Raw genomic sequence first — 24513 nt, forward strand, 5'->3', positions numbered from 1 at the left:
TGAACTCTCATCTTCCACAAGGTGGCAGAATACACCATGAGAAATGTTTCTGAGCACCAGAGGCACCTCAGCGACACCTCAGTTCAAATCAATGTGCAGAGGTTTTGTGTGAAAGCACTGGGGGAATGAGACACTGTGATATTGTAACAGCTGCTATAATATGTGGAGAGGACTTGGCTTGCTTACTACTGACATTGTCAACTTAACGATAGAAACATAATGTACAGGCGTTTATTTGTTATGAGATGATTCACATATTTCTTAGTTTATTTCCATCTGGAGAATTAAATGGAAGCAAAGCTAGATCTTTAAAGAGATATTAAAAGGTTTATTACAACAACTTATCAATTCAAATTTTTATACAGAACTTTCACAAGTTACAAGTACACTTTCAACACAGTATCACACTCCTTTTTTTAGCAGATAAGCCAAGGTAAAACAAAGAAACCAAAGCTTTCATAGACTTAGAGCCACGACTCAAGTTGAAACAACTTGTTTAATGATATTTATCTGACTGAGACATTATTGAATAAACAGTTAAAATTCTCGCAGAGAATTATTATCTCATGCAGATAGCACATAACAGTAAAATTTTTATAAAAGAATTTAAGAAAACAACGTGTTAGCTTCTCGTAAAACTACACAGTAGTAAGCCAGTACAGACTAAGAGAAAAGGCAAATTGACTTCATGGTGTGATTTGCTTCCTACTATTATTTCAATGATGAAATGCTCACAATTCTTACAGGCGGTAGTAGTGTTACTCTAATATACATGATGCGATTCCAGGTCACATCTGGATGCTTTAAATTTTACATGACAGGAGTCAGAGAGAGGCCTATCCTAATGATTGAAACATCGTTAAGATCCACTGCTAACATGTGATGAACAGGGCTCAGCTACTGAAACCAGACTACGCTATAAAAAAAAACTAAGTACATAACACCAAGAAAGATCACATACAATGCATCATTGATGTTATTTACAATGTTTTCTAAAAATGTCTTCCAGAAATGCAGCCATGAAAACAACTAAATGTCCTTAAGTGTTCTGCGTTAAAGCCATAAACAGTAAAGCAAAGACAGTATGCGGAGCAAGATATTTCCTATGTTCATGAGACCCTTAATCTGAGAGAACAGCTATTAACTCAAGCTATTAAAAATGTACCGAAGTCATTTATACAAAAACATTAATGGCACTGAATGAAGTCACCAAGATTGAGTAATGGAAAAGGTACTGCAATCCTACAATCACTGCTTCAGGAACAATCAGACTACAGGTGGAATGTTAATGAAATAACACACATTTCTAACCAGCTCACCTCCTTAAGACTATTTTTACACATTAGAGGCGAGCTTGAACATTCAAACTGCACGATGCGACTACAGCTGATCTCGCTCACAGAAAAGATGTCATACTTTAAATCTGATTCAGCCATTTACACGTGTGTTGTGTGACAGTATTCAAATCTACTTCTAAAAAGCTGCCGGTACTTAACATGTGGACTGTCGAAACTCTAAAAAACCCGTCATCTCTCAAAAATGTGCAAAATGGAAAATCATGACAACAAAAGTGACCGCTCTTTATGTAACTTTGTCATAAAGATAGTGCTTATAAAAGAAATTAAAAGAGACTAGTTACAAATGAAGCACAACACACTTTGGTAAGGTCTCTAACAACTCACTGATCAAACCTTCAGGCCGATCACTTTTTAAATAAAAAAATATATAAAGATTAATAAATAATTAACACAGATACAAAAACATTTCCCAACCACGTTTTACATTTTACACCTAAAGTGCCTGTTCTTTTGTCTTCATCAATTCCAGAGAAAACATTTGCATTCTCAAAAAAAAAAAAAAAAAAAAAAAAAGCATCACCAACGGAGGACAAAACAAACATAAACAAAGCAATCAAGAAATAAATAAACGACACGGTCCAAACTGAAGCTGAGAGAGAATCCCTTTGCTCTGTTTGTCAGAGATCGAAGAGGCAACAGCGCTCCAGTGTTGACGCTCGGGGCACAGTTTGGGACGATCAACTCCCTGAAGGCTGAGACTGGCTCTCCTCTGTGCTCTGGTTTGACGTGATGGTGGTGGCGGCGTTGGATGGGGCGGAGACGGCCGGGGTCATGGAGGAGGAGCTGACCCCGTTGGAGGTGCTGACGGAGCTGTGCTGGATGGCCTCGTTCTGGGGGCTGCCGGGGACGGACATTTCCTCGCAGCTCTCATCTTTGTCAGAGACTGTGTTGGGAAAAGATGAGAGAATAACCGCTGAAGAAGGTTGTACTCTTTTAGAAGGATCCTACAGCTGAAGGCGAGTTAGATTTAAGACTTTTAAGATTTTTTTTATGCCACTCAATGAAACTAGCAAACTTTTCAAAAATCTAAACTGGGAAAAATTAAAATAAAATGAAATAAACTAAACCAACTAAACTAAACTAAAATTCAATTTAAAAAAAAAAAAAAATCATGAAGTAACATCAATGTTGGGGGGTCAGAGACAGTTTAGCCCAAATGTTTATTGTAACGTAAAACATGATTTTTTTTTTTTGTTACAGTGAAAAGGTTAGATGACCTACTTAAAAGATTAACACTTTTTAGGCATGGTGGAGACGAGTGTAGATCAGAACTGGGAAATATCTGACATTTGTTAGCCATTTTTTTCTCGCCGATTTTGTGTTTTTCCCTCTGCATGTGGGATTTCTACTGCCTTGATTTCCATCTAGGGTTGCAACAGTATGAGATGTTCATGATGTGGTAACAGTCTCAGGAAATTATTATACGATTTTACAGTATAAAACATTACACAAATATTATTACAATGGCATTAAAGGAATGACAACATTTTTTTGAACAATTGAAACTTGAAACCAACGACAGGCAGTCGAGAAGGACTGTGTGCCCAGGTGAGATTCTCTGTCCTGTTGCATTTGCTTTCAGTCCACAATAAGCAAATGTCCACAATGCGATAACCGTCAATTTACATATCACGGTATACAGCTTCACGGTATATTGCTGCGACCCTATTTCCAATGAAAAGCTTTTTGCCTCGTGCACTGCTTTGTACCGGTTTCAGCCACGCCGCAAACTCTTGGTTGAACAGCCAGTTTTCATTGAATTTGCACTTCCTTATGTCGTCCAGGATACAGCGACAGCTAGCTAGCAGACAGTGGATCCTCTGCTCTCAGCATCCCAGCCAGGAGCAGCATATGAGTGATGTTGGTTCCACTGTCCTGATCTGTGTGATATTAATGCAAGAAGCACTCTGACAATTATTTTTAAAAATTAGATGTTACCACTTATTTTGAGATTTCATACTGCTACGAGGCTGCTATGAAATCCGACTGATTGAAGACAATTTCACACCAATTAAGGCCTTGTTTTTAGATCAATGCCTTTTAAGACTTTAAGAATCCGCAGAAGCCTTGTTTATATTGTTTAGATTTACTCACATTGCTGTTTACTGGCAGCATTTACCCGCTACAATCCACAAGAGCTTGGGAAAGCTTTGTCATGTAGACCTAATCAGATGTAAAACAGCTATTTGCATGTGGTGTATGCAAACCGTTTCATTAATCCCCATAATGCTACTTCTGCAGCCCTTCCTTTAATTAAAGCTCCAATGTCAATTTAAACCCACATCATAAGGGTACATTACATTCTGGGGCATGTGGCAGTGTTTCCCATCCCTAACTGCATCCTCATTTGTTTTTTGTTACCTTGCCAACTACTGCAGCGACAGATGATTACAGCACCTGATTTTAATGATGCTCACACTGGAGAGTAGGGAAGACTTGGAGTCGAAATGCCACCAGCTGTTAGGCAGTTGCATTGAATTAATTGGATCCTGATGGAAAAAAAGAGACTCTACTCTCATGCTCTGTTTCGTAAAGGAATAAGGAGCACAGTGATAATTAATATTGTTAATGATATGAAGTCACTTGTTATGGCACTTTGTAATTAATGGCTGGGTTTTGCATTTGAGAACGTAAAATACAGATTCCATAGCAAGAAGGAGCAATTAAAGTCCAATACAAATGTCTCCACATTAGAGGCTTCATCTGCCTTCCTGGACTGGACTTTGACCGCGTGATTTAGTGCAAGTGAATGTCAAAGCGCTATAAACTCCCTCGCTGTTTTACTATGCAGAAGGTCAACCTCAGAATAAATCAGCTTGGTGGTTTTGTTCCATGTTCAAGTGAGCATTATCACTCCTAACGACATTAAGGGGTGGCTGTCGGATATATCATAATACTCAGAAATTCGGGTTCCCTGGGCAGCCGGAGCTTCTTTCTGCTCTCTTGGTTTCTGAAGTGGGGTTTGCTGTAAGCAGATGGACAGCTCTGTGTGCCAAGCGAAAGCATGTCCTGGCTTGTTTGTGGGGCAGTCTGGGTAATTTCCTCCCACCTGCCATGGCTACGCCTGGGCAGGACGATGAAGGGTATAACCAGGTCTGGAGGGGCAGTGTAGCCTTACGGGATGTGTAACACAGAGAAAATGGAGGGCTTGATGAGGCCTTTACATGAGCAAGGGCCACGGATCAGTCAGAATCAAATAATGTGCTTCACTAATTAGCAAGATCGATTACTTCAGTGATTCCCAACCAGGGGTACTCGTGCCTCGGGGGGTACTTAGGCAATTGCCAGGGGGTACACGTGGAAAGATTGTGGAGCAGCTCATTTAATTTGAAAAAACAGAAATTACAATTTCATTTGAAAATATTTAATCAGCCGTAACACCTGTAAATTACATTTGGCTATTGACAGTGCATGAACACTAGTAATGGAAAAGTAATGGGTGAATGGCTGAGATAAATTGCTACATAGAGAGTACTGAACAGTTCAAATAGGTGAATGTAATTAATAAGTGGTTAAAATCACTAAAACTTTTGGATAGTTTTGGTGAATTATTACTAGCAGCAGTGGATACAACTTAAAGGGACAGCTCACAAAATCAAAAACACATATTTTTCCTCTTACCTGTGGTGCTGTGTGTCAGTGTAGATTGTTTTCTGTGAGCCTATAGGAACTATTTTCCTTCTCTCAGACCACACTTACCAACCGGATCACTGCACAGGAGGAAGTGTGCATCTACTGCTAGCTCACCTAGCACCACTGAGCTAGCTAATGTTACAGCTCAGTTGATCAGGACACCATTAATGTTTACGTCTCACACTGTCATGAGCACACACACCTCTCGTCCATGAGTAGATGCACACTTCCTTCTTTGCAGTGATACAGTTGGCGGGTGTAGTTTTGTAGAAAGAAATACTTCCTACATGAAACTGCTCACAACAAGGTCTGTGGATTATCTTGAGTAACCAAGTCATGATTTCTGGAAAGACATATTGCTGTTGAGTTTTTCAAATGTATTTTTCTGAACTGCACCCGTCAACCGAATCACTACACAGAAGGAAGCGTGCATCTACTCGCTGAAGTTACAGCTCTGCCAAAGAGGACGCCATCTGTGTTTACATCTCATGCTGTCACGAGCCTCTTGTCCATAAGTAGATGAATGCTTCCTACTACTGCTCACAACAAGGTCTGTGGATTATCTTGAGTAAACGGGTCATAATTTCTGGAAAGAGACATTGCTGCTGATCTGCTTCCATCATATTGGAGAGAAGGCAGACATCACTGCAAATCATCTCAGCACTACAAGTAAAAGGAAAAAAAATATGCATTTTTGTTTTTTGGTGAACTGTTCCTTTAAATATGTAGCTAAAAGCAATGGATAAAAACTAATGGTACATAGGTCTGTAAATCAGACAAAGAAGGTTGGGAACTACTGGATTATTTCATCCTGCCATCCTGCCACACATTTATTTTCACTCTCACATTAGTTGGCTTTCCTTGTTGGCTTGTCTTAAATCTATCTCACCTGTCATCATGTGCCAAACTGATGAACTGGGGTATTTGGATGAGGTTATATCTTCCCAAACAGGGTAAAAAGTGCTCCAAATGTCATCCTTCACAAAGGTCTAGAAACACAGGAGTGACGTCCTCAGCAAACACATGAGAAAGATGACCCAATTCATCTGCAGATCTTTCTAAAAGAACAATCCAGGTGATACCAAATGAGACCTGGCTCTGACAGCCCACTCTAGCCTGGAAACCATCAGTCTCATAATGCACATGACGTGTGTCAGTGGGATGGTTAGCAATAAGGGATGCATAATGAACAGCCTAGCTTGGTGGACACCCTGCAATGAGAATGCTCTGCAGTCTTGTCAAGCTTGCTGCTTTAATGGACTCATTTCAGAGGCAATCATTGTCAATACAAGTCAGCGGAGGCGTTTAGAGCACAGTGGAGAAGTGGCATGGAGCGCCACTTGTTCTCGTTGCATACTGGCTCATCTGTGAGGGAAGGTGAGTTATGGCCGAAAAATCAGAATGACAGAGCCGTGGTCTCGGGAAACGAAGAAATATTGGTGATATGATTCTAAATGAGACCATGTGATGAACAGGAACTGGCATGGCAGCGACACCGTGAAGGATGACACCAGGACATTTAAATGAAGAGGCTGCAAACACAGAATCTTCTTGTATATTCATAAAGATGATTGTTGAATGTAAAGGCACATTTTAATTAACATGCATGTGTTACAAAAACAGAGATTTACCTATCCATTTCTTGACAACTCAAGCATTTGGTTCCTGAACATCCCTCCTGCAGACATTAAGCTTCATCTGACAAATGTTTATTAGGTGTCAAATGAGGAGGAAACAATTGGCTCCTCGTGGATACCACCTGTGGCCTCTTGAAAAGACTCGGACAAAGCCGGCAGCAAAAATGTGTCTGAAACCACACTGCCCATAAATATCTTAACTTCAGGAAAGTTTTTTTTAAAAGAGGATCTAATATGTCAATAGCTCTTTGTGTTTGGCCATAAGTACGACATGTCCTTCCAGTGGTTAGCCGGAGCTCATTTTTAGAGGCGTTTCACTGGAAGCCTCGGGCTGAGAATAATGGAGCATTACTCACTGTGATAGCCAGATTTCTTCTGCATGGCGGTTACAGGGCAATCTTTATGAGCCAGAAGAAGCTGCTTCAGCTGAGCCACTTCGTTTCTCAGCAGGGTGACTTCACTCTTTGAGAGAGAGAGGAGACACACAACAGCACTCAATAAAACGGTCACTCTGGAGCATACAGTATGTCAGATTACATGAAGACAAACAGACCACGTGTGTGTAGTTCAAACGTGTAAAAATGACTTCCCAAAAAACAGATAAAGATCAGACTTCAGTTCATTAAAGTATGACTGAGATCCTTTCTTCATTTATTTACAAAGTTGTAACTGTATGTTCTTCATTTTTTAGGCTGTCACTAAATTTTGAACGTTACAGAAGTTTAATAACAATGTATCACCCATTAGTATTTCTTAGCTGTGACCAGCAGCTCTGTAGAGCCACCCTATGGCAGCCCTATAGGAGGATGAGATTTGGCATGGAGGTCAAGCCTGTGCATGTGCTTGTCTTTATGCCAATTGGCTAGAAGGAGGTGTGGCAGGGGTGCTATCTCGTAGGTAACTTGACTTGCTTGAGTTTCTTGAAGACGTTTTGCTTCTCATCCAAGAAGCTTCTCCAGTTCTAAATGACTGGTGTGGAGTCACAGGCTTTAAACTCGGTATGGTTGTGAACCCTTACAGAGTCGTTGGGTTGTGAGCTAAAAGGCAGCTGACTAACTTTTTACTCCACATGGCAAATAGGGGTCAGCGCATGGATACATGTGTACATGGAGGCAGCTATTTTGACTTTACATAAACACATAGCATATATAACAAACATATTTTATCAGGGTCACTTCAATTTTTAGTTAGTTAGTTTTTTTTGAGAATTGTGACCAAGATATATACTGAGCGATGCATTTTTAAATTAAAAATAAATGTGTTGGTCCTCTCTGGTGGAGAAACTACACAATGATGTCACTCTTTCAGCATTATCTAAAACATATCTTTAGTTTACCTCTAGTTTGAACCCAAAAACTGCAGCTAAACTCGGGTCTTAAAAGGGTCCCAAACCAAAACCTGCATATGTACAGTAAATGCTCAATAGGTGTGAATGTGAGTGTGAATGGTTGTTTGTCTCTATGTGTCAGCCCTGTGATAGTCTGGTGATGTGTCCAGGGAGTACCCTGCCTTTTTGCCCAATGTCACCTGGGATAGGCTCCAGTCCCCCCGCAACCCCTAACAGGATAAATGGTTACAGAAAATGAATGAATGAGTATATACACCAAAGTGCAACTCGACTTTGTGTCCTCTGTACATGAATACCCATACCTCTTATCCACCATGATAACCATAATTTTAATCCCAGTTATTAATGGGATCACAGGGTTAAATTCTCAAGACCTCCTCTGTACAGTAAGGCTACATGACCACTTCATCACTGCAGACAAACTCATACTTTCCTCGACTAGACACAGTGAACGCAGGGAAAGGTAACACCGTAATGAATGAATTCAGAATAAAGTATGATGCACTTCTTCATTTATGTTTTTCCTGCACAATAATTATGGGCCTTCACTGGCTACCAACCAGCACATTTGTCAGAGGTGAGCTGTTCGGATTGTCAGCGCAACTTTGTAGATGCTGCCGAGATTTACACTCTTGTGTCGTTACGGCTCCCAGGGGAGCTGAGGATTTCTGCATGTCGTAAAAGAGGGCCACATTACGCTGAAGGTGACTTTAACTGGATTTAGAGCGGCCAGGGGCCTGTGGAACACCCAATGGCAGATTTAAGCTCCTTCTCTTCTCCTTTAAAGGACTACGGGCGGCTTAATCTATTTAGTCTAAAAGCAGCCAATTTATTTGATTCCATCTGTTTAGTCTTGCTGGTGTTGGCAGAGCTGAGCTATTGTAAGACAGATTTAAACACAGCTGGAAGGAGCGTATGTATCACATGTAGCCAAAGCCATATTCACTGTGCTTCCACCATGGCTGCTGCCATTTACAGCCTATATAAACATGATCCTTTAAATCTCTCCCTCCACACGGCTACGGGGAAGCATATGAGATAGACTTGAAAGCAAAAGTCAGAAATGTTACCATCCATTATAAAATGCTGTTTGTTTAGCTGGGAATTAAAATAAATTAAATAATAAACAGTGTTTGGTTAATTTGCCTGTACAACATTTACCTAGAAGATGAGGGAGTAATGCTGCTATTCACGCTCCACCTACAATAACGTCAAACTGCATCATACCTCGAATTTGAAATCAAACTAAACTGGAATTTTGAGAGTTAAACTTGTTTCTAACTTTGTGATTTAATCGAAATTGAGCAAATGGGCCTTGGGTGATGCTGGGAGCCCTGTGAGCTGCCTGGTCTGACACCTCATTAAAAAGCCAGTTAAGGATGATGTTAAAATAATTGTGCATCATTAGAGGCAGTTTCACTGATCAGCTGGGCCATGTCAGCATGGGGGTTTTTACAAAAACTGCACTGCTGATTAATGCCTTCATATAAAGCGCCCTTTTATTCTCTGCCACATGTTGTTCCCGTCTTTGTACTTAACAGAAACGCTACGTTTATAACCCCATCCACTCACCTATCCTTCTCTTTTCATCTGCCTATATTCAAATACAAACTCAAAAAGCACACTCATGACAAGTGGTGATAACTTGTTTTTGAACCGCATATTAACAACATGAACCTATTTCTTTATATCGCCATCTATCCCCTCCTCCACCTTCACCACATCTTACTCTGCTTTCATAGAAAAATAAGACAGTGAGCAAATAAACACCACATCTCATTTAATTGTCTGGAACACCGATGTGCCGCACCCCCGGCTCACACTTATCAACAGAGACAGCAGATACATGAACTGTTTCGAACTTGTCAGCATCAGATCCTAATTGCTTCCAGCAAAATGAAGGTTCAAAAAGACACCTTTCCCTAGGAGATTTTTGAGGCCATTCAGTAAACTGCTGAGACAGAAGCGAAGACACGCTTGTGCGCGGCTGACATCTGGAGGATACATCTTTATTGACAGGGACATATCGATGTAAAGGGCTCACACACCGCTGCTGTCACACGGCAGCTCTTCTTAATCGGCTTTAATGACTTCATCACCACAGAAGGGAAAAGTCTGTGTACACACGCTTACACCAACAGCACACGGCGATGAACAGACATACGCATGCATGCAAACATACACAAACTGACACGGTGATGCGCAAGAGCACGAAAACAAAGACAGATGAAGGAGCTGCTGCTACATGCAGGAGCTGATTGGAGAAGGTAAAGAGCACCTGTAGTTGTCCGTTCACAGAGTTCAGGTCCTCAGCCTTCTTCTCCAGAGACTGGACCCACACTTTCCTCTTCTGCCTACAGCGAGAGGCTGCGGCCCTGTTACGCTCCAGGAACTTGCGCCGCTTCTCGTCGGGGTCTTCACTTGTGGTTCTGCGCCGCCGACCCCCTGTGCTTGGAGGGTTTGGTGCGGGGGCCGCTGGGGAAGCCTGAACAATAATAATAACACAAAACAATAAGTGGCAGAACAAAACCACCACCATGTCTGTAATGTGCCGCTGACGTCATTGTGCAGCAGTGAATATTACACATTGAGTCACTGAACTGGGACTGAACTGATAAAACACTGAAGTTACTGTGACTAATCCCATTATGTGCTCAGGTTAGATGCCTTTACACCATGATCAGGACAGTAATTTCACCTAAAAACACACCTGACATGTCAGTCTGCACACGTAAACATACAGCATAATCCAGTTTCAGGTCATCTTTACATCATGTTTAAACAACTGCCATGATATGCTGTTGTTTATTAAAGGCTTCATTTGTCGGCAGGAATGATTTTCAGAGTTTGCTGTAAGCTAACAGCAAAAAAAAACAAAAGCAAAAAAAACCTGGTATTCAAATATCAATTTATTGATACATAGTGACTCTGAATATTTGAAACTGTTTCAATATTCATTTTCTGCTGTATCAATACACCTGTAGCAGCTGTTATAGTTAAGGTTACTACAGTCTTCCTGTTGTTCTCTGCTCTGTAACAAAGGAAGCCAAAGGTCTCAAAATGCTGCCTAAACACAAGCTGCCTTACAAAAACTTTGCCTTAATAAATAGACTAAAACTGAAAAAAAATTATTTAATGTCTGATTAGACATTTGATGCCATTGGAACTTTATAGTTTTTGATTTTACAGGTACATTTTATTTGGAACCAAAAAAAAGATTGACCTTGATGACATGGGCTAATAAGTCTGGCCAAATTAAAAGGATTACTGTTCTGCATGGATGCAAACAAAGAGGTCTCTTCTATAGAGCTCTGTTGAAACACAAAGTTTGTCTGCTGTGGACACTTACAGGTGTCTCTGTGGTAGACGTAGCCGGCTGCTGAAGGGAATGGGGAGAAGGTTCCTCAGTTGTGGGCAGGTGAGGAGCCGGAGCGGGAGTTAGGACCGCGATCGGGGCCGGAGCTGGGGCTGGGGCTGGGGTGGGAGCAGGAGAAGTGGGAGCAGCAGTGTGGGTTACGGCGCTGCTCTGGACTTCACCACCATCTCCGTTGGTTACCTGAGGAAGCTGCTGGCTTAACGTGGCTTTCAGTTTCTGGGAAGAGAATTCAGCGTAAAGAAAACGATGATGAAATGTCCATGCAAAGAAATGGTTGGTACGTAAACACGGTAACAAGGACATCATGATGTCACAGGGCTGGGCAATATATTGGTATTATAATCGATACTATGATTAAATATCGTCATCGATTTTGGATATCGTATGTAAGTAAAGACTGCTTTCTACCACTTGCCTTTATCCGCTTAGTCATTATATCCACATCACTGATGATAATTAATCAAAAATCTCACTGTGTGAAAATTTTGTAAAAGCACCAAGAGTCAACTTGACAATGACGTTGCAATATTTATGTCAAGGTATTTGGTTTTAAAGTATTGTGATATTGATTTTCTCCATATCGCTCAGCCCTATGCTAACAGTAGATCATTTTTGCTACATTAATCTGTATTATTAAATAAACGTTAAAGAATGGAAGACCATATAAAGGTAATAAGCTGCAAATGAGTAAGAAGTATGAGGGATCATTCTGAACACAAACCATGAAGTAACACAAGTCTTTTGTGTGGAAAAAAAATGAGTGAAGTTTAGAAAAGCGGTACTTAAAGATGGCTAACAACGCCAGACCTATTATAGCACTAACAGTTAGTGAACAGACTGTAACATCTTGCTTCAATGACGCTACTGAGTTTACAGCAGTCAGCAGAGAACAAGAGAAGTATCACTGCTGACATTGAAGATGGTTACTAGATTGTGTGAAATATCCTCCTTCTATGACTACTTTTATATTCCCCCCGAAATTAAGGTTATAAAGTAGGAAACTGAAACTAAAAACAAATCCTGGAATAATAAAGAAACAAAATAATTTTAAGAGGCAGGTATTAAATAACCTTGCAAGACTGATCTGTCTGGCGAGGCATCCTCATTTTATTTTCCATATGTTTAGGTCGTCTTAACTGGACATCTACAGCACATGACGCGACCCAAACTATCAAAAAAATGTGCTTTTTGAACATTTACTGGGACCGCACATAACATTCACAAACACGGCCCACTAACAGAAACTATTTCTCCACCGATTGGTGTCCATGACTCACAGGCCAATTCCTCTCGTATCAAACACTGAGCAAACAAGGTGAAAGTGAATGAGCCTTTCGAAGCAATAACAAAGTGAGAGGGAATACATTTACATGAGAAAACAGAGGACCACATTATTCTAACAACTACCTTTGCCAGACCAATCTATCTACCAAATTAGTTTATCGTGTAATACCCTTCCAGAAGCTCTTCTGGCAGAAACAAGATATTATTCTCTTGGAATGGCCCATAGAAAGAGGGAAAAGCCAGTCAGATTCATATTTCATCTCTGCCATGGAAACCTCATCAGTGTAATAACCCTCCATCTCATGGGTGTTATTCAACCATCTGCTACTATATTACTTATCTTTATTTTGCAACTAATTAACAGCATAATCTTCTAAATTCAGCAAGTTAATTATCATTATTGTGGTCTTTGCAGCATCATCAGTCCTTGTAAAGTGCCGTCTCTGCGCCCCCTGAGAGCCGGGTGGGGGCGGGGAGCAGGCAGGTTGAGCGGGGGTCTGTTTTCTTGACGCGGGCTCATTAGGTGTTTGCTGATGAGCCGAGTGCGGTGGGAGGCGCCGGGAGTGAGCGGGAGGGGGGGTGCAGGTCAGGCAGGATTCTGCTGAACAAAAGGTTCCATGCAGGGTGAGGCTGACTTAATGTGCCTCGCTGAGCGTGTGCCAGGATGCCCCCAGCTGGCTTTCGCTGGTAGCCCCCCTCCGGTTGGCCCCGGTGATGGCGTGCTGAGCGCAACGCTGTCTCCGCGTTTGTCATCTCCATACCCCATGATCCTCAACAACCCCCCCCTCCCCCTCCCTTCACTCTTCCTCGCCAGTCAGGATCAATCCTTCCCTCCCAACATACACACACACACCTCCTCTCCGCAGTTTATCTGTTAATTTCCACAGGCGGAGCATGCTGCGAACACTTACAGGTTCTGTGATCCGTGCTTCATCACATTGCCACTGATCTCGCTCACAACACTTCATATCCCTGCCCTTCAACTATCACTTTCCATACGAGAGGACCTGGCTGCAAGACTGCTATGACCATCTCCTCCCTGCAGATATATCTGTTATATTTCTGTTTTAATTTCTGATTTAATTTTTTTTTCATTATGAAATATTCCGCTGATTATTTTATTACTTAGGTCATAAAATGGAAAATAGTAAAAACTGACCATGATAATTTTTGAGAGTGTGAGGTGACTTCTTTTGATGTCTATTTTGTCTGAAACTCCAACAGTGTAAAACCAAAAACATATTCAGTTATCATGTATGACAAAAAAATGGCAGCAAATCCTTACGTTTGTTTTTATTGGTATTGTCATCAACTGTTTTATTTATTGTAAAGGTTTATTTTAATTTTAATTTTTTGGAACAACACTGATTTTAATCCAACATCTTTGCTTTTATCATTTTTTATTACAAAATCTAGAATGAGCAAAAAAAAATAAATATATATAGCATTTTGCATAAAAGACAACTAAAACAATTATTTAAATTTTTTGTTGTTGTTGATCAATTAATTAACTAATCATTGCAGCTGAATAAATCACTAAAAAGTAATTAATTTTTAAAGACATACTTAATGGTAAAATCTACATGATATTCCATTCATGAAAAAACTACACTAATAAAAATCTAACAATACAGTTTTTGGAATACCTCGAACCCAATCTGTCACTAGCGCCCTCATCTGGTCAAAGAAAGGTCACTTATTGTCCACCTCCCTCATTACTTTGGTTGTTATTACCTCTCTCAGACGGGAAATAACAGACTCAACGTGGAAACAAAATCTGATGTAAAAGAAGAGATAATTAATACCAGCTTTGCTTCTGATTGGGCGGGCTGTGGCTGTGGCGAGGGAGGTCCTGGGATCCCGGGGACGTTAGGCACTACGGTGACAGGTCTGACAAGCTGACGGCAGAGACACAGAGACAGATCAGCACAGGGAAAATTAGTCTTCGGCAGTAAAAAGGCAGGCGGCGCTCCCACACAACACAAAAAAAACCACACACACACACAGCCGCGGCAGACTCTCAGAGTTTCCTCATATCTCAGCCTCATTAGGTTGGATGGCCTGTTATTTTGTGGAGGCAGCGCCACATGGAGATGCAGTGTGCACGCTAATGAACCTCTGCCTGCCTGCGTGAGAGCATATGGGCAGGGAAGCTGAGGAGAGGATGGAGAGACACGAGTCGGAAGGCCAGTGCCAGGCCTCCTCTCGCAGCCACTGACAATGAGATGGAGATGGAGGGAGATGGGGAGAGATGGAGAGGGAGGGAAGAAGGGGGTGATCGAGTGAAAGGGAGGCCCACTGGTGGCTCATGTTTTCCATCTACTTTTGCCCTCCTTTACTTGTCAATGGCTTTCCCAATCCCCACAGACTGGGAAGATAGAGGTTTTTTCCCTGCTGTGCTGCTATCAGGAGATAATCATCTGCTGCTCAGTGTTCCACACAGACAATCAGGGCTACAGTGAGCAACAAGACAAGCTTCCACATGGGGGAGTTAAAAAAAAAAAAAAAAGCACCAACAAGACCTTCATTTACAACATATTTCATATATGAGACACTGTCATGGGTTGCAGTTATAATTGGTTTGCAAAACACATTAGTAGAATCATCTATCCGCTCTGCCAGAAATCAAGAGCGTTGATTCTAATTGTACAAGGACAAATAGCAGCGAAGTATCCTGGACCGGAGCCTGCTGCGCCTCAGCCAAATCCCGTGTCTTTGCCACAGTGACACACGGTTGTACTCTAAAGTCCATTATTTCACTCAACTGCTACAGCTCTCAGTTCACTGCCAGATCTGCGATGCCAAAGTTGTAAACAGTCCCTCTGTCCAAGTAGAGCAAAGAAACTATGCAGTATTAATGTATCGCCACAGCATAGTCGTCTGGATGTCACTTTTGGAAGGACTTTGATTTCACTGATGTGAACAATCGTCTCAACATTGCTTCAACTTCAGAATGTGAGTAATAAATGATGAACTTGTGGCCGACAGCATCAAGTAATCTGACACAGTCCAGTAAGTTTGTTATTCTACACACTGGGCTTAAATATAATCATCTAAAATTATCCTGTTTGAGAAAACAAATGCTTTGGTTCATTAGTTAGTTTATTCTTGTCCATGGAAACAGCAGTCGACGACACCTCAAGGTTTACTTAGTGGTTGTTATGGAGCTGTGAGATGGGATAGAAAGTTCCACAACAGCTACTAAATGGACCATGAGGGGAGATGGTTTTATGGGTTGGCTGTTTTCAGGGTCAAGAATGAACTCTGAAGCTTTACTTTTTAGCCAATATAAATGAGAAGTCCTGTAAGTGCTCAAGGGAAAATCTTTTCAAACATTTACAGTACCATGAGAACTGGGCAAACTGCATCTGGATGAAGATCATGTGTCATGAATGAAAGCTCTGGAACAGCCACAAAAGCCTTGTTTGGCGTTGTGACGCGCCTTGTGTTTCTGCACTCTAGGCATCTGGTGTTTTTACCAGAGCGCTCTGAAGTCCTCAAGTTGAAAAACTTCGACTTGTAGCAGAAAAGCGCCCCCACATCATCTCTTTTTTCGTCACAGTCACAACAAGTTAACAGTTGGTAAACGATGGAGGAGAAACTGCTGGATACCCAGAGCTACACAGCCCAACAATGGACAGTACAGTAGGTTGTCAAACTGCCCCTGAGTCCTCCTAAAATATGCCTGGAAACAGCCATCATCAAGGCAAAGCTCCTGGACCAACTGGTGGTACTCCCTGTGATCCACCCTCTTTTTTAGGGTCTCATGTACCCACACAGATCTCCATTTCCCTATGCAAAAAAACTTCACTCATAGCCTCTCACCCTCAACCAGAGCTACTGCAAGTACCCTCTGCCTGAACATTTTAGGAACTAGATACTAATCACTGGGGAAAAAAACGGTAACAAGGGAAGTTTAGTGTAAGGACGTGTTGGTGTGGTTGCCTGGCCACAATACAAAGGTGCAGCAAGCGTTTATGTGCATTTAAAAAAAGGCAGTGCGGTGCACCTCGCATTTTGCAATCTACAATGCTTACTGTGTGATCAGGGCCTTAGAACGGCTATATTATTTTAATTTCCACTTTTAATTTCCACTGTCAAAAGTTGTAGATCCGTTCCATACCATCCTGCCTGTTTTTTCATTACCTCTCTGCTGAGGTACGTAGCACACTGATCTGACACTAAAAGGAGGATCTAGAAACACTGCAGCTTGTTGACTGGTCACAAGAGAACTGTCACTGTTGCATCACAAGGATTCAGTGCTCAAATCACAAAACTGCTATTTTTAAATATCCCATCAATTGCGAGAGACTGTAAACACTCCAGCCTTTTCTTTTTTTGTTATGAAAACGCTGCGTAACCCTGTACCATGGTCAATGAGGTGCACATGTTCCTCTGAATTGTTGGTGAAGAGGAAATATAGCAAAATATAGCGAGAGCTGGATGGAGCATTAAAACAGTTATTAACATCCAATAACAACCTGGCCTACATTTAAGAGTACTGTCTGCGGTGGGAATGCAAAACAGATCTAGAGTTTAGGTACACATCCATACAGGTTATGTACGGGTTCTAAGCAGTGCTTAATTTGTAAAATTAGAAGTAGGGGAACACTTTGGGCCTCTGAGAGAGCAGTGTTCCCCCACTCCCACTCACTGCGCGACTCCGAATGGAATGGTTGTAACATCTAGTGTTGTCACGGTACCAAAATTGGGACCGACAGTACGATACCAGTGAAAGTATCACGGTTCTGAGCAGTATCAGGATACCACGGCAAAAATGAGGCAGATGTGCCTTTTGTCATTTATAAAAAGATAAATCACTTTTTTATAATACATCAATGATATTTCAATGGAATAAATTACTTATTGACTTATTAATACTTCAAAAACAGCATCAATAAGTGATTAACATAGGGGGATCAAAATAAAATGACTAAATAAAATAAAAATCAACCAGCCACCCTCCTCCCCTGACAAGTAAAGAACAGTCCCTTCATAAGTAAAGAACAGTCCCTAAAGTGCGGTGAGGTTTGTGGACCGTTACCTGCCACAGAGAGAAATGTGAACGGCTCGTTTCTCCTCTGATACGCCACGGCTCAGTTGTCCAGGTACTACTGGACAGTCATGACACCAAGAAGAGGAAATTACTGGACCTGGAGTCTGACTCGCCGGTAAGCCGTTATGTTGCGGCGCGGAGCACTATGAGCCTCTGCCATATTTGACCGCCGTATCCTGTCTGTGACCCCCGTTCAACCCACAACCGGCAGGATTTGATTTTCCTTTCTGCTGCTGGTTGAAATCTGTACTCACACAGCGAGCTGAATGATTTAATTTGTGCGCACAAAACTATTTTTAGTCGCAAATGCGAGTAAATTGCTCACACGTAGAGCTCTGTGGAAAACAAATCACTGCCGACAAGTAAAAATAAATAAATAATAACTTTCACTGCTCAAAGATACTCACAAGTCTGGAAAACAAACCACTACAGCAGCATATTGAGTGCCAGGTGGCCGGCGCGCGCCGTTATTGACCAGCGCATGCCGGGACGGCGCGTGGACACTCACCGTCTTGCGAGTGGACTTTGAACTATCATATGTAGGCTACTGTGGAGTTTTAGTACCGCGGTCTACCATTACCAGTATACCCTGCAACACTAGTGACATCAGCCAATACTGTATGGAGTTTTTAGATACGAAAAGTTCTAGACCCATGCAAATTAGTTATGGAACGCACCAGGGCCTTTTCTGAAAAGATCCTGGTACGCGTTCCAGTACGTTCCGGCTCAAATTAAGCACTGGTTCTAAGGTACTATATGCAAAGTGTTTGGTGGAAACACACCTTAAATGACCCTTGAGATGAGACTATTTTGTCAACAAACACTTACTTGTGACATCCTTATTTGTTCAGTGAGTTAAAGTAACTCTTTGAATTCCTTATTCTCTAATAGTTTTAATCAAGTAGTCACCAAATTATCAAAAATTCTCATTAAAAAACCTTATGTAACTCAAACACACAGAAAGACCACATTAACAAAATACAACCAGCACACTCACAGGGATTGTAGTTGGGATATGTACACTTGAGCTTGTAATAGACGCGGGTATAGCAACTGGCATGGTCTGACCGTTAGGCAGCTGTAAGAGCACCGGGAAGGTGCCAGACACTGGGCTGCAGAGAGGGAGAAAGAAGAAATCCCAGTGAGGACAATAATTAACAACTTTGTGATTGACACACAAAACAGAATCTGTCACACATTAAAGACAAGGATGGCTACTAATACACCAACATTATGTCACAAATCAAGCAACAACTTATGGAAATAAAGTCGAACCAAAACAAAATACAACTCAAAAATACACCTGTTGCATAACAGGCTTAAGCAATGTTATTAGACACATATTTTTTTATCACACCAGACCCTACAAGTGACATCAGCATTGCTCGGATATGGACTTCTGGTTTGGTAACACACAGGGTTTCCACCAAATCATTGGTCTGGCTTTTTGAGGGAAGAGGATTGAAGGTCTCATAAAACTGGGCTGTCTATGCCGTAAAAAGATGCAAATACTTTTGAAATTGATGCAACATGATCGTGATGAAGCAGGGAAAAAGGCTGTGGAATTTGCTTTTGCTCAAGAGGCAGAAAACCTACAACTACCAAAGTGCTTCTCACGAGATCTGGCTGCTGGTAAAATGAGGGGAAGTTTACCCAAGTATCCCTTTCATTGCTGAGGTGTGGGCCCAAGAAGACTCCACTAATCACAGATTTAGAATGAAAACATCATCATCTGTGTCAGTGTATCACTGTAGTTACATTGTTCAGACAGACTTTTAATATCCAATATATCCCAACTTTATTTCACGTGTACACACATTCATCTGGTTAACTCTGGTTAGCTTGAGCTTTACTGAACACTATTTGTGTTCTACAACAATAATCCTATGTTACTGTATCCTTGTCAAAATAAAAAAGCTTCAATACAGTAGGCAATCCTGTATAAGGGCCTATCAAAGTGACTTTGTGAGATTATTAAGGGTCCGCACACATTTTTTACCAATAAATTTCCATGACTTTTCAATGACTTTGAGGCAAATTTTCATGACCATTCTCTGAAATGTCTGAGTGTAACATTACATGAAAAATAAGAATAAAAATCCATGTTACAGAGTACATACAATGTGAATGAGCACTTGTCTCCACCGCATGCAAATCTGGGAGCTATCTGGTTGTTGGGGAAACCATGACCTAGAAAAGCTGGTTTGTGTTTTCACATGACTTGTGGGAATACGGTGTGTGAGAATTAGCTACCTTTATCTCCCACAGTACCTCTGCCGTTAAAAATTTCTGGACAAAGCACCTGAAATGGTCCCTGATTTGATGGTGAACGAGAGAGAATCACTGCAGCTGGCTGCAGGTATAAAGCTGGCTTACTGTATTTATGCAGCAGCAGCAGCCTGGTGCTTAATGTTAGCTCCTTTAGCATGGCTAGCTAGCACTGCCTCTCTCATTTTCAAATGTCGAATGTTTAAATACACAGTCCAAATTTTGCCTGGGTCCTGGTCATTCCTCAAGCCATGCCTTATACTTGTCCAAGTGAAGCCAGGCGTTAATAAATCTGCATTTTCCTGACATTATGCAAATTTACATCTTTTTTTGGAGGGGAATTTACATCTGATCTAAGCAGCAACTGCAACTCAGAAGTCTGACAACACCAACTGGAGAATAACAGAACATTAAGTGACAAGACTGATCAGCCCGAACATAAACACCATATATACTATACTCTATCATACAGGTATTTGTGAAGCTTTTTTTTAAATTTCCAGGCCTAGAAACTGCTATTTTCAAATTCCATGACTTCTCCAGGTTTTTCATGACCATACAAACCCTGATTATTAAGTGGAAACCCCTTTCATTGTTTCAACACTCAGAAATTGAACTGAAGCTATGAGTCCATATTTGAGCAATACTGATGTTATTCTTGAAGATGAAACTTATGAAATCTACATCCCCAAAAAAAAAAAACCTGCAGAGTGCAAACATATCAAAAACAAACAAGCACATGCCTCATGAAATATGAGCTCACCAAGACAAAACTGCACAAATATAAATACACTTGAAAAAAAAAAAGATGACGACTTAATAAAACTATGATTTTAAAAAATGGACGTTTGGAGTTACTTACACTATAGGCCTATTAGTGGATGGGACTTGCGTAATAACAGAGCTAGATGTTGGTGATGGGAGCGCTTGCTGTATTACAACATTAGCCTCTGAGGTTGCTAGAAGTACATTGGGAACTTGGAGGGATGCAGGATGGACTATAGTGGATGTTGGCAGTGAGGCTGGCTGCAAAGATAAATCCTGAAAAGATCATACAAGACCTTAGCTGCAGGAAGTGTTTAATGAGCACCAGCTACGCACATAAAAAAAAAAAGATTAAAAAAAGTTTTAGTTTAAGTCATCTAATATCTCTAATGAATTTCTCTAGATATAATATTTTTGTGCAGTACTGTTAGCATTTTTAATGGAAGTATTATCTTTGGCAGTTGAGACACAGTCAAATTGAAACAAGCAAATACATTGATCCGTAATTAAATTAATATTTATCTTTTACTAAATTAATATTCATACCAGTGGATCTGTCATTCCAGGGTAAAATACCAAGAACACATAAGCAGGAGAACACCTGTTACTCACTCTTCATGACAGCCATGTAAACTCTATACTTGGCCTATGAATAGTGAATTCAAAGGCTTTACCTTGTCATCATTTGTAGTGGATTCAGGGTGAGGCAGAGGGCTATCTCGATGTGCCTCCAGAGATGTGGGCTCCTCAGTTTTGTTGCGTATGATAGGCGTTGCAAGCGGTGACAAATCCAATGGTAACTACAGGAAAGTAAGAATAAATAATCTCAATAAAACAGATCAGTGACATAAATGCTAAACATGGGACAAACAGACAGATGATCTTCTGACAAGGACAACACAAACAACCTTTTTAATGTCATCTTCAGTCGCTTTTTTGAAGTCATGGTCGAATGGACTTGCAAGCTCATTGAAGAGTCCAACCTCCTCACAGTTCTTCAAAAAGCGTGTGGGTGTAGGTGTTTGGTCTGGAATGGAGGAAAACCTTCAGTACCAAGACTGTAATGTAAAGGATACATTACATCAAAATATCTTAACTTCAAGAGCACCTACCAGCAATGATGACACTGTCATTCCTTGCTGGGCCAAACTTCAGGGTCATCTCATGTTTGTGTTTGTGGACAGCCAAGTGATCCTCATTTGTAAATCTCTGTGCAAGGAAAAAGAAAATTGACAGGCCAGTGTAACAGGATCTGCATAAGGTCTGAAACACCTATTTACTGTTTACGCCCAGCAATCAACAAACATCATGTCTCCTATTAGTTGCATGTGGCCAATTTAAACATCTTTGCTGTCATGACTCAGATTAAAAGGTGCAGTGTGTAGGATTCTATATTGGCAGAAATGGTATTAAATATTTATAACTTTTCATTTATAAGTTTTCATTAGCATATAGTCACCTGAAAAAAGAATTGTTGTGTTTCTGTTACCTTCGAATGAGCTGTCTATCTACATACAGAGCAGGTCCTCAACCACAGAGTATGCCATGTTGTTTCTACAGTAGCCCAGAACGGACAAACCAAACAGTGGCTCTAGATAGGGCTTTTTTTGCGTCAGCCACTGTATTACTCCCACACGCTAAGCACATGAGAGAAGTTTCAGTTGTGCAACCTCAGCGCTGGATGCCACTAAATCCCACATACTCGACCTTTAAGACAAATCATAAGTGTGTGTTCCAGGTTGTTTCTAGTATTTTGTCCATATTTACATATCAATGAGGGTACACCTGATGCAATAAACACCACTATAAACCATTTCAACAAAAACAAGCATTGTAATCTTCATGAATGTAGTTGCAGGTCTGTTGTTAACATTGATGATCCTGAGTGTAGTGACTACGATCAATGAAAAAAGCTGCTTAGAGGCTTTGTGACTCGTTAAAAGGAATCCATGCTGAAGTCCAGCGATGTGTTTTATTACGATTCATTAAACCAACAACTGGATAAGTAAAGCAAAATGAGATGAAACAAGAAAATTGATTATGTAAGTGTGTGCATATAAGCAATAGACTGTCTAAAAAACCTACCACGCCAGCAAATGAACAGGTAAAATAATGTGAAAGCACACACACCCCCCTGAGCCAATTACAACTACTGGAGGTGATTGTGACCAAAAGAACATGTGCAGCCAAAACAAATAAACACAGATTAAATACACCTTTTGGTTGTGTACTTTCTTCTTGGATTTTGGGGGTCTGAAGTTCACCTTATACTTTAGAATTCAAATTTATATATAGGGATTGAATATGGTGAGTTTTTCAAAGAATCAGACCAGCACTTTTACTGCTCACTATCCCTGAATGTGTTGCCTTTCAGGCCAAGAAAATCACACAAGTTACATCCAGAATGGAATTTCTGACAGTGTGGAGAAAACTCCTTTCTTTATACCATCAGGGATATGCAACTGTCTTAAAATGTATAAAACACAAACCTATAGGAGCAGTTGAATTAGTTTAACATAGTAAAATTTGCTAAATAACAGAAATTATTTTCCAGAATTTATTCATGCCTCTTCAAAATTATCTTTGGGGGTTAAGGGATTGGCTGACTGGACTTAAGTCCCCAGTATACTGAAAATCCTAGCTATGGACATGACTTAGTTGGATGACCAACCAAGCATAGTGTGCAACTTCCCTGGGGCTCTACATCACCCCAAGAAGTCGTCAATTTCAGTGCATATCAGTTGCATTTTGGTCATTTGATTACTTGCAAATTCTTTTGGGAATCTGCACCATGAAAGTACAAAATTAGCCGGGTCTGGCATTATTACATAATCTTCTGGTCCTATTTTTTTTGGAGGGGCCTGGTGTTAAAATCCAGCCCTAGCAGATTTATTTAAGTATTATATTTTCCCAAAGAGGCTGATCCAGCCAAAGTCTTGTGTAAATACAGGTTAATTTACAACAGTGGCAAAAAGTGACATTTGTGAAAACAGAGATGCCTTACCTGTCCACACCCTGGAGCAGTACATTGGAAAGGTTTATCATCACTCATATTAAGGGATTCCTGTTAAGCCTCCCTGAAATGACACAGGAAAAAGCACAAGCAGGGGTTAAATATCAGACCTGAAGATTTGCATTAATATAACAGTTATCTGATTGTAAATAAGACTATTGGTACTTCAGTGAAGGCATAAAAATTGTGGCTATAGCAAAAAACATTTTCAGCAATTATATAGATTTGATATAGGATATATTTGACGGTTAGAGTGGCAGTGTACAGGTGAAAGTAGTGAGAGAGGAAAGCTAGAAATTTGGACAAAGCATATCGATGATGGGCGGCTGCTTTGCTTGTTTACACCTCAGAGTCATCATAAAACACGGTCCGTTTATTTTGCCCCAAATATGCGGCTGAGACTAACATCCCGAGCTGTCCTCCACTGACACTTTACCGTATGATGCTGGAAATATAACTGCTTATTATGAAAAGGCGCAACACAAAAACAATAACGATATTACAGAGTGCGATTAGCTGCTCCAGTCGCTTCCATGGAATAGCCCGAGCCCTGCGTTAACATCAACCGTCGCCATATTTGGACCTAAATATCTCTGTAAACAGAGGATGTGTCAGCGTTTGTTTCGAGGTCGTTTCATTGTACCGGAGCACATGTCCCTAACGGTGCCAGAAATTATGCTTTTTATTACAGCTTTGTACCCATACGCTACCAGTTTAAAGTGAGCACTTACCCCTCAGCCACAACCCTTGGTTTACAAAATCCCACGGCTGTACC

The 24513-nt window shown here is 40.8% G+C and overlaps 1 protein-coding gene across 4 annotated transcripts; it reads right to left on the bottom strand.

The window, feature by feature from the left end:
• Positions 1-307: 307 nt before the first annotated feature.
• Positions 308-24507, bottom strand: atf2 (activating transcription factor 2). 4 transcript variants are annotated; one of them, XM_033617905.2, is made up of 12 exons: positions 24470-24507; positions 23730-23802; positions 21838-21934; positions 21634-21752; positions 21400-21525; positions 20823-21001; positions 18690-18804; positions 14442-14534; positions 11326-11568; positions 10255-10461; positions 6985-7090; positions 308-2241 (listed from the first exon to the last, which is right to left on the bottom strand). In XM_033617905.2, exons 2-12 carry the CDS (start codon positions 23775-23777, stop codon positions 2036-2038), a joined length of 1539 nt encoding a protein of 512 aa, XP_033473796.1. In that variant the 5' UTR covers positions 23778-23802; positions 24470-24507; the 3' UTR covers positions 308-2035. The 4 variants fall into 4 exon arrangements, with proteins under 4 accessions (XP_033473796.1, XP_033473797.1, XP_033473798.1 ...); XM_033617906.2 differs by lacking the exon at positions 24470-24507 and adding an exon at positions 24242-24356; XM_033617907.2 differs by lacking the exon at positions 14442-14534.
• Positions 24508-24513: the final 6 nt, after the last annotated feature.

Source organism: Epinephelus lanceolatus, chromosome 14 (assembly GCF_041903045.1).
Source record: "Epinephelus lanceolatus isolate andai-2023 chromosome 14, ASM4190304v1, whole genome shotgun sequence".
Taxonomy (NCBI): domain Eukaryota; kingdom Metazoa; phylum Chordata; class Actinopteri; order Perciformes; family Serranidae; genus Epinephelus; species Epinephelus lanceolatus.